The sequence below is a fragment of the Triplophysa rosa genome, linkage group LG12 (assembly GCF_024868665.1).
Source record: "Triplophysa rosa linkage group LG12, Trosa_1v2, whole genome shotgun sequence".
Taxonomy (NCBI): Eukaryota; Metazoa; Chordata; class Actinopteri; order Cypriniformes; family Nemacheilidae; genus Triplophysa; species Triplophysa rosa.
Window position 1 is genome coordinate 16,771,635 of NC_079901.1, and position 15,176 is coordinate 16,786,810.

The 15,176-nt window shown below is 41.9% G+C and overlaps 1 protein-coding gene across 2 annotated transcripts in view; it reads left to right on the top strand.

The window, feature by feature from the left end:
• Positions 1-15,176, top strand: part of cttnbp2 (cortactin binding protein 2) — a 41,583-nt gene that overhangs the window by 20,320 nt on the left and 6,087 nt on the right. For both annotated transcript variants that reach the window (XM_057347788.1, XM_057347787.1), the window contains exons 4-15: positions 1,300-2,734; positions 4,850-5,056; positions 5,275-5,374; positions 5,858-6,008; positions 6,352-6,579; positions 6,658-6,775; positions 6,886-7,143; positions 11,642-11,737; positions 13,419-13,498; positions 13,795-13,881; positions 14,656-14,755; positions 14,939-15,094. In XM_057347788.1, coding sequence (XP_057203771.1) covers positions 1,300-2,734; positions 4,850-5,056; positions 5,275-5,374; positions 5,858-6,008; positions 6,352-6,579; positions 6,658-6,775; positions 6,886-7,143; positions 11,642-11,737; positions 13,419-13,498; positions 13,795-13,881; positions 14,656-14,755; positions 14,939-15,094 — 3,016 coding nt within the window. The remainder of the gene's footprint in view (positions 1-1,299; positions 2,735-4,849; positions 5,057-5,274; positions 5,375-5,857; positions 6,009-6,351; positions 6,580-6,657; positions 6,776-6,885; positions 7,144-11,641; positions 11,738-13,418; positions 13,499-13,794; positions 13,882-14,655; positions 14,756-14,938; positions 15,095-15,176) is intronic.

The following is a 15,176-nucleotide window of genomic DNA, read 5'->3' on the forward strand; positions in this document are numbered from 1 at the left end:
AGCAGCTCTTATATATCATCAGTCACGATGAGCAAATGTGCATAATGCAGCGGTGTTGTGTGTGCTTAGATGGTGTTGTATATTCTAACAGCAATATGTTTTTTCTTAGGCCACTGTACTTTTTTTGTCAGCTTACTACAGTATTTCATTGAAAACTAAGGCGCTTAAAGTTCCAGTGTGTATTTTTTTTGGAGGATCTGTTGGCTGAAATATAACTGCAATATAATATACATAACTATGTCTTCAGAGGTGTATAAAGATGTTCCATAATGAATGTTATGTTTTTATTACCTTAGAATGAGTTATTTCTATCTACATACACCACGGGTCCCCTTGCATAGAATTCACCATGTTGTTTCTACAGTGGCCCTAAACAGACAAACTGTTCTACAGAGCGCGTTTCGTAAATACGTTTTGTTCTTCAGCAAAGAAGCGAAAACTTGACGACATCTCTGCCGCTAAAATCTCCACATTGCTCCTTTCATGGGATAGTTCACCCAAGAATAAAAATTCTGTCATATTTATTCACCGTCATGTGATTCAAAACGTGTATATGACTCTTTCTTCTGTGGAACAAAAAAGAAGATATTTTGAGAAATGTTTCTTTTTGTGTCTATACAATGAAAGTCAATAGGGGCCAGTGTTGTTTGGTAACCAACGTTCTTCAAAATATATTCTTTTGTGTTCTGCAGAAGTTAAAAGTCATAATGTACATGAAATGAGGGTGAGTAAATGATAAAATTTTCATTTTTGGGTGAACTATCCCTTCAAAGCTCTGATCTGTAAATGAGGGCTGTACTCCTGTCCGTAACTTTACTATATGTGATAATCAATTACCTGTTGATTTTCATATTAAAGGCAACTTATTACTCAAAGGTCAAGTATGAAGTAGTCAGACCAACCAGCGCCTGACCTCATGTTTTTCCTGGGTACTGATCCCCTGACCTACTTTAGGAAGGTGTAACTAATGAAGCCAGCAGAGATCAAAATAGATGTTGAGTTTATTAGTAGCATTTTCAGTTTTCTGACAGCTATGTGGCTTAGAAAACACGCATGCAAAAAAAGCTTTGTGGGTAGGGCTTCACTCTTAGCCATAAGCCTAAGTTCATGAAATGTTTAAAGGTGTTTTTCTTGCAGACACTCCAAGTTTCACTGTACTTATTTTTTAACTGTAATTGTCAGAAGAACAGACTTAACCTTTCTTATGTAATACTAAAGTAGTTTTTGTCAGATATGTTTTCTGTCTTGTGTGTGTTATCTGCTTCCTCCGAGTCTCACATTTACCGCCGCTGTGTCTAGCTTGAGATGGAGAAACTGCAGCTGCAGAGCCTGGAGCAGGAGCACAGAAAGCTGTCGGCTCAGTTAAAGGATGAGCGAGAGAAAAACAAGCACGTGGTGATGTCACTGGTGCACGAATGCAAGCAGCTAGCAGCTCGGGTGGTCGAAGAGAACCAGCGCTTCGAGGAGCTCTTGTCCCGGACTGAGCAGGACGGCCATTCCGCAGGGCGACTGGAGGAGGAGCTGGCAGCCGAGCGCCGCCGTAGCCAACAGATGGAGGCGGAAATGGAGAAACAGCTAGCCGAGTTCGACACGGAACGAGAGCAGCTACGTGCCAGGCTTAGCCGTGAGGAAACTCGTGCTGCAGAGCTGCGGGCTGAAAGCGAGAGTCTGCGCCAGCAGGTGGAGCAGCTAAGAATTGAGCGATGCAAAGATGCCCCACTGCCCCCTGTTACTCCAGTAACTGCACCCGTCGCTGCTCCGACTAAACCCAAATCTGTGGCATCTGTGGCCGTGGGCACTGAGGTAGCTGTTTGTAAGTCTGCCTCTTCACAGACAGACCCACAGCTAGAAAATGAGGGGGCCAGGAAGGTTCCGCTCACCATCCCTGTGAAGCCTGCAGGCAGCAACTACGCCAGCATGAACCTTCCTAAGACTTCCAGTGCAGGACGGGCGCTACACCACGGAAGCTCTCAGGCCGAAAATGGGGGCGAATGCCAAACCGTTCTACATGGTGTGTCCGCTGCGTTGCCAACCGGGGTCAGCCCCCGCGTCCAGGCAGCCCGTTATAAATTCCAACCCTCTGCCTCGGAGCAGGACCAAAACGGAACAGCAAACCAGAGCCCTCCTTCACGGGACCTCTCTCCTACAAATCGAGATAACTTTGCAGCCAAGCAACAGGCGCGCCACACGGTCACGCAGGTTCTTTCCCGCTTCACGAGCCCGCCGGCAGGGGGACCCCCGGCAGCCCTTCGGCCTGGTCTGCCACACTCTGCATCTGAAGGGGGGCCTTTCGCTGGCCGTTTAGGCCACCCCCAGATAGGCCTTAAATCACCAACTGTTGCCCGCATCGATAGGGGTAACCCACCCCCTATCCCACCCAAAAAACCAGGACTATCCCAGACACCATCCCCTCCTCATCCACCAATCAAAGTAGTAGGTGAACCCAACAGGCCCCCAGGAATAGGGCTGGGGGTGGGCCTTGCCAAATCAACTCCCACCCCTCAGCTTCCACCAAAACCCTCCTTAGATTTGGGCGGTACGGTCCCAGCCTTGACTGCATCACAGGTGGGTGCTTCCTGGCCATGGGGGCCGCAGCCATCAACAGCATGTTTGGAGTGTCCCCCTGTCACCACCTATTCCACTACAGCCATTGTCAGTAGCCCCTCCATAAACCCCACTAGTGTTTCGTCCCATTGCTCCCAGCACCTGGGCAGCCCCCTGGCAGCAGCATCAGGTAAAAGGGTGCTACATTTTTCAACCTTGCTTTCAGTGCTTCTCCTCTCTACTTCCCTGTTTTTCATTCTTGATGCAAGAATAATGATGCAAGGACCTCAGCGAGTCCTAGCTGAGGAGAACACACATGTAGAGGAAAGAGGAGTATGCATACTTTTTCAGGGTTACCTGGAGGAAATCTAGGATAGCAAATACGAGTACCCAATATAAGAACTTTGGTAAAGCCAATTTTGTTTATCGACCAAAGCACTTTTAGTTCCAGATCAGGTTGACATCTTGAGCCGTTCTTGATAAAGCAGATCTCTAGGGGTCTTTCCTATAACCCGCTCTATTCTGAAGCTGATGCCAGAGGCTGCTCTCTCCCTTTCCACCCATTCACCTACAGCATGGTTCTCCTGTGTTCCACCACTAACCTGTTTCCCCACAATATCTCTATAACCACTTCACTATGTTCATGCCATCGTCTGTCTTGTTTTTACTCAACATAAACATGCATAAACATTTCATTCAATGGTTTCTTGGACGTTCTTTGACAGCTGACTAAATATCATTGTATTTCTTGTCATTGCACTTTTTTATAGACATCTCTCTACATTTATTCACAATAGCCTTGATGGTTTTATATAGGAAGTATGAACGGTAATCTGAAGTGAAAGCTTTGGGCTTTGACAGTGTTTAGCTTATGTAGAGTCTTGTTTATTGGAGACACGTTAGCTTGTAAGATGAACATATGCGATAGCTCCAAACACAGTTAGTTTCTTCTTGGAAATGCTGTCAGAAGCTTTAGAGTTCTCTCACATTTGATAATACCACCCTGTCTCTACAGGCGTCCTCATAGCTCTGTGAGAGCACCAGAAAAAGACAGTTGTAATCACCAGTGAAAGCCGAGCAAGTATTCCACCAGAATCTTCTTTCTCACCGTCACTAGAGACTAATCCATACGGTAGCTCTAGAAAGGCATCAATAGCAAACTGTCATCGCTAATGTTCCAAAATTGCTAAAAATGAGCACTTTTCTCCCCTTGCTCTGCAGCCACTCGGCCATGGCGGTTCTATGAGGCTCCTCTGCTCTTTCTGCCGCCCATTTTAACCCAAAGACACGCTTTCCACTAGGCCTCAATGAAACAGCCCCAATTTCTTTTATCTCTCTCTCTCACTTTAACCCCTCCACTAACAATTAAACATAGAGAATCCATAGAGACAAAGCTATTTACAAACTGCTTTTAGCATTAGCACAGATTAATAGTTAGTAGTTACATCCACAATGCAACTTTTGTTTATACGTAGGTAGCGATTTATTCGTTGCGTTGTCAAATTTCATCTGTTTCTTGGCTGTAGTTGCCATCTTCCTAATGTTGTCTAATTGACGTGTGTGCCAAAATCAACTTTGTGTTTAGGATGTTTAGTTCGACTGACATGATTTATGATGCATGACTTCAATTAATGTGCCATAAACAGTCCGCTGCCTGATTTATTCCAGTTTTATTTTGTCTTTAGCATGACCTAAAACAGATGAAGTTAACTTGAAAAATTATTTGAGTAGTGTAGAGGGTGGATTGCAGATGCACTCTCTACGTAGAATAATTCAGTTCTGTTGTGGCAAAATGTGTACGTTACATAAACATTTACCCTCTGAACGTGGCTTGGTTTGTATTTTCGGCAGAGCAAAATTTTTTAATATCGTCGCTGTCCTTCCGAAACCTTGGATTGTCCAAATTCGCTTGTTTTTCAATAGAAAATACTTTGTACTTTTTAAATGATTAAATATTGTTTTGTCAAAGTTGACGAGCACTTTTTAATACTTTTTATGGGTTAAATATTTGCAAAGCCGAGTGACCAACATAAAGGAGGACTAATAAAAATGATTTATGACAAAAAAAAGAAATTCACGAAATATGGAGATACGAGGTTTCAGAAGTACAGCAGTGATATACTTTTCTCCGTAGGATCCAACGTTCTTGGCCCAGTCAGTACTGTTTTATTGGCACCTGACTAAATTATTTCTATGTACAGTTTAACCGATAAAGTCATTTCTGGGTTAATGTTTTGAGAGCACATTTTGACACAACAAAAGCACCCTGCCTCACTAGTTACTGCTGTTGCTTGAACCCTCCCAGGCTGGTGTCCCTCCATAGTTCCCTCGCTAACCTGCGGTGACCCCGTCCCCCTGGATGACGGGCAAACCCTTCTTCTCCAAGCTGCTTCCCAGGGAAATGTCACTTTATTGTCTATGCTGCTTAACCAAGATCCACTATTGGATATTCATCACCATCAACATGAATTAACCTCTGCCTTGATCTCTGCTGCTCTAAACGGACACACAGGTATGTGTTGTGAACATTAGCATTTGTATGCATAAAAAAGGACTGAAACGTGCCCTTCTGTGCTTTAGAGTTCATGGGCTGCCTCAGCTGGTGTTAACATTTGCGTGCAAATACTACAGACATTACAACGTTTTTGAATAGAAAATAATGACTTGTGTACATGAACATGAAGGTTTTATAGATTTATTTAAACATGTACATTTATGTCTCGGCTACAGACTGCTTAAATATGCTGCTGACTTCAGGGGCTTCTGCTGATTCTTTTGATGAAACGGGATTTACCGCACTACACGCCGCTGCCGAAAATGGTCACCACGGGTGAGTCTTCACCGCTGTTCTGTTTGCTAATGTGACATTGTAGCTCACAGAGGAGTTTCTCTGCTGGTTTTATTGCGTTTTTGAGAGCAGTGATGTCTCTTGTGGCTTCTTGTCATTGGTGGAAGGTTCTCTGATTTTGTGACTTCATACACACCATTTACTACTGTATGTCAGTGTGTTTTTGCTAGTTGATAAAGTGCAAAAAAAGAGAAGAAATGCATTGACAGATGTTAAAGGGATAGTTCAACCAAAAATGATTGTTGTTGTTGTTTACTTACCCACTTGTCATTCCAAACCTGTATGATTTAATTTTCACTGAAGAACACAAAAGAAGATATTTTGAAGAATGTCGGTAACCAAACAACATAGTCCCCATTGACTTCCATATATGGACACCAAACCACTGAGACATTTCTCAAAATTTGTGTTATTTTGTGTACAAATGTGTTGCTTTGACAATCGCAACTGATATGTCATTGCCAGGTGTGTGAGAGCTCTTGTCCAGTGTGGAGCTGATGTGGAGAGAGAGGATTCTCGTGGAAGCACCCCTCTCTTCTTGGCCTGTGAGCAGGGGCATGTCGAGTGTGTGAAACTCTTGTTGGACGCAGGAGCGGATCGTTCACATGTCACCACAGTGAGATCCCACTCATGCACAGTCTCCAAAACGTCAATTCCATTCTGCATCTTCGAACATGCTAGGAAACACATCCTCCTTCATTCATCTCCATGGTTACTTTAACAGCTGAGTGTGGGCATGCTGCTGTCTCTGTGTTGCTCGGAATGTAATTATGCTCCCCGTTTTAGTAACACTAATAATGCCCCGGATTTCTCGGTTTGTCCTTGTTTACTTGCCCAAAAATATTCAGGGAGTTTGTAAACTCAAGACGGTATTTAGTTGTGAAGTTGCACATTTTTAATTATGTGTGTGTGTATAAGTAGATTATGTATGCTTACGATTTCACACTTGTGGTTTAAAGGACAACTGCACAGCTCTACATGCTGCGGTCAGTTCAGGTCACGTGGGCCCTCTGAAGCTCCTGCTTCACCACCCATCACCTAAACCAGAGCTGGGTCACCCCATGTCTCCCAGAGACCCCAGCCAGGAGCTTCCACACCCTGGCGTGACCAATGGCAGTCACATCCTCAACCACAGTAACCAGGATGGATGGACTGCTGCCCACATTGCTGCATCCAGGGGTTACAAGGTACACTCATGGAAACAAAAGAATGGACCTGAGACACAAATGTATAGCTTTTATGCTCAAATATCTTGCGGTTTTCAGAAATGCCTGGAGGTTTTATGTAACCACAGTCAACAGGACATGGAGAAGAGGGACAAATGCAATCGCACCATACATGATGTTGCCACAGACGATTGCAAAAACCTGCTCGAGAACCTGGGTGGGTGTAGTTTGAAGGAGGGACGGGTCTAGCTCTTTGTGAACTGCTCAAATATCATTAATAAAGTAGAAGCTTGATTGACAGCAGCCTTGCTCTTCTTTCTGCTTTAGGCTGGTACACGGTGGTTGTTCAGGTGCTGATGGGCTCACCTGAGCGTCTTTGCCCCGTGGATCTCCTGGAGGACGGCTGCACCATTGGCAGAGTTACAATTCAGCGTCACACCAGCTGGGAGGAGTTAGCCCGGAGTGTAAGTGACCTGCTGACCAATCACCTGCAGCTGGTTTGTGGGAGCTGGGAGCTGCAGGAAGGACTGGGGAGAGTGGACACTTTGGGACTATCGGCTGACAGTGTGGCCTCTGTGGTTATAGGTAAACACATTCACAACCACTGCGATTCACAATCGCATTATTACAATTGTTGAACTCTGCTTTTAATGTTTCCGTAATATGCAAAGTTTAGTAATAAAGTTGTCTGTGTTTTACAGTGTAAATGGATATCTAGAAACCCAGAAGATTTTATTTACTAGTTTTTTTATATGTAGTTGATTTTTAGCATGTTGTTGCTGTAGTTGGCCTTTTATTGCAAAAGATGTTGACCAAATTTACTAAAACCTAAAACATTTATGTTAATTAAAATCAGTTTAAATAAAATAAATATTATTTGAAAAACTAAACTTTTATACAGTAAATCTGAAAATGTTGCTTCAGCAATAAACTGAAATAAGTTTAGGGTGAGGCACTATTAACTAAAGTAGAACTAAAATGGTTATAAGAATAAATTCAACCTATAGCCGCATAATAAATAAATAAATAATAAAATGCTTAACATAACAAAATTGCTAAAAACAAACATAACTAAAAATATGAAAATAAAAGCTATTTCAAAATATTAAAGGGGTCATATGACACGGCTAAAATGACTATTATCGTTTGTTTTAGATGTAATGCAATGCGTAGACATGATTTAAGGTTCAAAAACGCTGTATTTTCCACATACCGTGCATGTTTGTATCTCCTCTTTGTTCCGCCTCTCTTAAACGAGCAGATTTTTTACAAAGCTCATCGCTCTGAAAAGCGAGGTGTGCTATGATTGGCCAGTTAACCAGTGCGTAGTGATTGGTCGAATACTGCAAGCGTGTGACGGAAATGTAACGCCTCTTACCATATTTGGAACATCAGGTTCCAAAGCAATTGTACTGACAGGTACGCCCACCTTACTTGCGTATACATTTGGGTGGTCTTAGTCAAATCATACCACGAACTGACATAGATTTGTGGGGGTGTGGTTACACGAGGCGTTTCAGGCAGGTCTGGGTGAGCATTCGCTTATAGATAGAATGCATCTTTTGTTCCGACACTTTAATATTTGCAATTTTACGTGTCTTATACATGCATGGGCAACTTATAACACACCAAAGACACAGAAAAACACGTATTCGCGCCATATGACCCCTTTAATAAAACTGAAAACAACGCTTTAATAACGTTGCTGTTGACATGTTGACAGTTAAACTCAACGTCAGACATGAAATACATCTAAACGCAGTTTAAATCGTTCAAGCAGTTTGTCCCTTTACGCGTCCCTTAGTTTGGTTGTTTTAACTTGGTCTATTAGTTAGCAGAATGTTTTTATTTACATGGATGGATGGATTAACCAGTGTTTGCATATTGCAGTTGTTATTTACAAGAACCGCTTATGGTCACAGTACGTTAAATATTAGAAATAAACTCTATTAACGTTACCTGTTTTATTCAGAGTTGTCTGCAGAACACAACACTCATAACACGTTATTTTGTAAATGCATAGAAAGTGTAACAACATCTAACATAACAGCGTTAAATGAAAAACACGGAGTGGAATATGCGGACCTTTAGCGGTGATGTGAATCCTCTCCATATTACTCTACTTCGGCTACCGTTCAGTTTTGCCTACCAAAGGGCACCTCAGCCTGTGAGGGCAAATGTTCACGTGAACGCGTTCTGGTTCCCGTCGGTCTGGGAGTTTCAAAGGGAATTCAGTATAACTGAAATACGAGGGTTTTACGGGGAAAATAACAAAATGGGAGGGTGGCGGGAGATGGGTATGAAAAACGGGAGACTCCAGGCCAAAACGGGAGTGTTGACTGGTATGTATCAGGCACATCAGAATTGTACCTGATCATCATTTGTTTTTATAAAATATAATATTTCATATTATTTTTCTTTTCTGATTTTGGGGTTAAGTATAACCTTGACATTTCTCTTGAAATCTAATAATTAAAGTGTTCCAGTTCACTGCATGTCATTTGACACAACCAGAGCGGCGTGTCGCTCCGCTCAATATTTCGCTCAATGAATGTGTGCTTCGCTCACATTACGCAAACGCTCCACTCACATTATGCACACTTCTAAACCAAATCTCGCTCAGATCCTGCTCTGACATAAAATGTGTCTAGTAAGCCTAATTGTTTTCAGTATATAATAAACTTAAGTAGCAGGCTAAAAAAGAGCAGTTATGTTTTAGTCAGACATTCTGTGACATTACAGCCAATATTTTTTGTCATTTTTTATTTAAAGAGTGCCTAAAATAACTGTATAATAACTAGAGATGCACCGATTGCAATTTTCTTTGCCGATTCCGATTTCCGATTTTATTACAAGTGAAACCTGCCAGTTCTGATTTTTGCCGATTCCGATTGCCAATTTTCTATCCACAAACTATAATTGACAGTATACTGTATATAAAACCATATTAAATTTTCTTCAATGCACATTTTTTTTATTTTCATTGAATAAATGATTGAACATTACAATTTCCCTAAATGCAGTTTTCCAAGCTGCATTAAATTACAGAATCTTCTCTTTCCCAAACAACTCTTAAAACGTAAGACAAGGAATCAGGTTGAATGGAATTTACGTTTGTTTTACACGGAGTGAACGACTTCAACATGAGTTTAGTATGTCAGAGTTTAGCATCACTGTTAGCATACATACCCCATGTAGACGGAGCAGCGAGAGATGAACTACAGTCTGTACAGTACATGATGCGTGTGCACGCGCAGTCAGCGTATATGAGAGATGCGCGTCAGTCAGCGTAGACTCGCGGTCCGGTGGACACACATGCGAGTATAAATGAGCCGTGAAAGACAGGCTGTGCACGCGCACGTTTACTTGAGGCTTTGAGTGTACTGACGGCTGTGATGTTATTGCCCGCATCACGGGCAACAGAAGATCGGCTTGGAATCGGCGAGACGTGAGACTGACCGGCCAGTCACCGGTCAGGCCGTTCATAAGAAAAAAAGGCCGATTCCGGTCTCTGGCCGGTCAATCGGTGCACCTCTAATAATAACTGATAAAGTATATTTGATTTTCGTTACTTTATTTCCGTGAACCTATAGCTTCCATAGTGCAACATTCAAAATAAACACACAAAAGATGAAATGGAACACCTTTATTATTACTGAGGTTAATACAAGAAAAATAAACCAAAACAAGGGGAAATGCGGTCTTATAACGTCAAACCTCAATCGCTACAGCATTTTAGAATGTACTTTTAGAAACTTCGACAAAGTAGCTGCGTCTTCGAAGGCTGCATGCGTCCTCCGGAGATCACATTTGTCGGCCTCGGCCGCATATGACATCGAGGTTTATTCAGGTTTTATTTCAGAAAAGCAACTGTTACATTGAGCGTTTGTAGTTGACGCGCATGCCGTTGTGCTATTATTCAGGCTTCAGGCTCATGCGGTGTACATGGGACAATAATCCAGCAGCAAAAAAGTAAATCACCAAGAAGGCTGAGCGAGCGACTGAGCGGAATTTTCAGAAAGCCGCTCTGCGTTCTGCGAGAGATATTAACGCTCCGCTCCCCGCTACGCTCTCGCTCACATGCTCTGGACACAACCTTGGTTGCCTCTGGATTTACATTTACACTGGTAAAGGTTCAAAAGGCATTAAGCGAAAGACACGTTTGCCCTGGCTATTCTCGGATGACCCCGGCCTTCAGAACAGCTGCCTTTAGTCACTTCAAGTTTTAATTTCCCCACCTCAGCTATTTCATACGACCGTTGTCATAGATGCCTGAAAAAAGAGACGGGCATTAAGCCTGTATAGCCCAATATATGTTTAAATATATAAAATATATCTGCCAATGTGTTATTTGTGATATAAAACATCTGAATATGGAAAGATACCTCAGGTATTAAAAGCGAAGCTGGTTCATTAAACGCTAAACCACACACACACAAACGCTGTGGTGTTATTTACTCATGTGAGCTCTGTGCTGACACTGGCTCTAGTTCGCATGGATTTAAAATGGCTCTCGTTCTGGGTGTTGTCCAACATCACGCTGGGCCAAGTAGGGAAGTACATGGGACGGGGGCCTAATTGAGCTTGGCTCGACCCGAGGGTTGTCATGCAGGCCTACTGAAAATAAACTAGCCTTCTCCAAGTTCGCACCTATCTCTTTCACACCCCACCGGTCTCTGTTGCTCTTTTACACCATTTCTTTTACCACTTCATTCTTTGTTTACAATCAACTTCTCCCTTAAGACAAGATGTTTTCAAACACAAGAGCAGATGTCAGAATGAAGTGATGGGATCTACAGAGGGCAATGTAATGAGTATCTGTTATTCCATACAGAAAGTATGAGAAGACAGACAGACAGACAGGAAATATTAAGAGAGGATTTGCGGGGGAAAAACCGTGAAGCTACTTTTTCAAAGCTCTCGAGTTGACATAGCTGAAAAGCTCTCCTGTCAGTAAAGATTTGATTTCTGTGTCTTTCACTGTAATGTGAACACACAATTCTAGTAGATCCACACAGCTTGAGTGTGTTTCTCTATATTAAGGGTCTTCCTCTTGCTAAATTGTCAGCTGTGTGTTTTGTAGGTGATGCCGTCTGGCTGCTCGGGCAGGAGTTGTCTCAGTCTCCTTGGGACCTCGTACGCAAGCGTCTAAGTCAACGTATCACCATACATCTTAAAGGTAAGCAATGCGGCCTGGTATTTGAAGTGAAGTTCTTCCACTGTTTGGAAAACATTGGAGTGATTTTGGTTAATGCAGTTTCATATAAATCAATTCAAAATTGAATTTTTCTTTTAGATCGTACTAAATTAGACAAATTCCCAGCTAACACAGTTACGTTGTGACGACGTACCTGGACCGGACCGTATTCGTTGCCACGACGTACCATAATAACGTTCCAACGACGTAACTTTGTGATTCCCATATTCGTCCTGGCAATGTAACATTGGACGGTGATTACCTCCTGAAGACATACCTGGACTGGAACGTACCATATTCGTTGCAGCGACGTACCAAATAACGTTTCTGGGACGTGATGAGCACGTCCTAACGACCAAACAGTCACGTTGTTAAAATCTTTTTTATTTATTTAATTTAAACAATTATCATCCCTCACATGGAGGATTAAATTAATTTGTGATTTAATCGGTGCGTTAAAGATGACATTTTATGCATAATTGGAGTAATTCTCTATTCAAATATGTATAAAGCACAGTATAACAATTATAAAACTCAACACAGCACTGTACATCACAATCAGATATTTTATTTATACTGCAGTACATGACATAAATAATCAAAGACTTCAACACAATATAGAGGATTTAAAGCAGATATTTATTGACAGAGATGAATAAACATTATGTTTTGGCTTAACATTATATTCTTGTCTTACCACATAAGTTTAGCAGGTTGTCCGTTTTTAGAAACAACAATCAAAAGCACACTCACAAACATCAGGGTCCGTTCATGTAAACGCGCCAAATCGATCGAAAATCACTAAAATATGTGTTTACTCTCACATCTGTAAGGTATAAAGTAAAGAAAGAATATTAATAAACCGCTAAAGTAAAATCAGGCAGTGAGGTAAAAAGAAATGACCGTTAACGTTTAAATGATGCGAGCACGCGGCTCTTTGCAGAACAAAGAAGGCGAGTGCGTGCTGGAGACGCGCACGTACATATCAGACGCGCGCGCACAAAATAAATAGTTGTAATTGTGGTATCGAATTAAACTGCAGTTTAATAGCTGTCAGAAGTCAGATTAATAACATTCGTCTTGACATTATAACAGATTTTACTCCGATCATAAATTTTCCATACAATAACATAATAAACAGAAATGACCAGATTCATTAATCAAATGACCAGTGTCCAGGTCATCTGAAGACGTGTACATCACGTCACTACAACGTTCTCAACGGGATCAATTCACAAAGTTATTTGAGGACGTGGCTCAGACGTTTCTGGAACGTAAGCAAAAATGACCGTGTCCAGGTTATCTGAAGACCAGTACATCACGCCGCTACGACGTTCTCCATGGGATTAATTCACGACGTTATTTGAGGACGTGGCTAGGATGTTTCTGGGACGTAAGCAAAAATGTTAAGAAATGGAACGTTGCCAAGACGTCCTCAGAACGTGGTCACAAAGTAATGTCACGGTGACCAAATGTTTAGCCGAGCTCCAAAATATCTATTTTGTGCAACGGCACATCATAACAGCCCTGTGAAACCCTTGCTCAAATCCATTTCACACAGCTCTCCTGATCTCTCATGGCCTCCCATGTGTGTTTTGCTCTTTGATAGACTGTGTAGGTTTGATTTATGGCTCATGGCTGCTATGATTTTGCTCTCTGTCAGGCTTGTCAGAGTTCGCTCTGGACGAGATGACGTATGACTCTCTGGTACCTCTACAGCTGTTGCAGAACTATGTTCGCCTGGTAAGCTAACCGAATCAAAACTACGTAAAAGCACTCTTGAAGGATGAATTCAATGCAAAATTTTATACAGCAGGCCCCTGGTTTTTGCAACAGGGCAGTTCGGGACACTAGACCAGTGGTTACTATTTGTGTTTTTAAAAGTTGTAACACAAGTCACATGTACAGCAACATGCAGTCATTTGAGAACCCAAAACCCCCTCTAAGACACACTTGAGTAAACAAGCCTGTATTAAAGCATGTGTAAATAACATATTTGGCACGGACAATAAAATGCCTGTGTTTTTGCTCATGGTCAGGTGGAACAGTACCGTACCGTAATCTTGCACGGGTTGGAGGGAAGCTTCCAGGAGTACATCGCCAACCGGATTTCTCATTATATTAAGGTAAGTACTGAGAACCACCATGTATTAAATGTAGAATAATAATTATAAGCAACAACATTTCTGTGACAATAAAGTATTAAAGGAACAGTTGACCCAAATATGAAAATTCTGTCATCATTCCAAACCTGTATACATTTCTTTGTTCTGATGAACACAGAGAAAGATATTTGGAAGAATGCTTGGAACCAAACAAAGGCCACCATTCACTACAATAGTAGGAAAAATTGCTTAAAAATGTACTCGAGGGTGAGTAAATCATGACAGAATTGTTATTTTTGTGTGAACTGTCCCTTTAAGTACAGTATTAACGTTGCTTTAAAGCAACACTATAGAACTTTTGCTCACGGTTTCCCCCATGTGGTTGATAAGCGCAATTGTCTGTTACGAGTATTAAAAATAATGCCGCTGTATAAACTTTCCTGTGGGCAGCACAATACACGTGAATTTGTTTACTAAGCTGATGAAACCGGCGAATGCAGAAACGTTGTTTGGAAACCATATCGCATTCTTCTGCAGGCAGGGGATGGGCAGGGCTGTGTGTGCCGACCAGACATTATTTTAAGGTTGAAAAACTACAGTGTTGCTTTAATTTAATTTTGTAGTGCATAATAAAAAGAAATTGTTTAAATAAATAAAAGAACATTGACCTCTGTTAAATAACATGCCAACTTTTAATACGTAAAAGACCATCAGTGCAGTAAACGTACCAGCAGAGTGTGTACTGCAGACTTTCATCTGTATTTGTCACGATGCACCTGTTGTGTGTGTTTGTAGCACAGACAGGAGGCTCATGGGATTGGCTGTGATGTCATCAGGGTGGAGATCGATGAGAGTCTATCTAAAGAGCACCTGCTGGAGATCTTCATCAACTGTGGTAAGACCCTCTTCTGTCATGTAGAAGAATTTGTGTGAAGGAGTCGCTTTTCATAGATGATTATGTAAGAAGAGGAGCAAAACAAACTTTATTGCTTTATTATTTAAGCGTGTTCAAATACATTTGGGGTCAATCAAATATTTAAGCAGTGTCTGCTTTTGACTGTGTTGTGTTTTTTATCAGGGTTCCTAGTATCTTTGCATGATGGCAGCGGAGGGCGTTGTGTAGTGGTGGTTCTGGAAGGTCTGGAGAGAGCCCATTCTCTCAACCACATACTGGGAGACCTGTGTGAAGCCCTGGAGAACCGTGGATCTGTCTATTCCTTGTCCCTTAACCATAGTAAGACTTGTGCACAGGGTTCAATTCTTCAGATCTAAATGCATATGCAATGCTGGATTGTCAGCAGGAGACACGAGGAAAA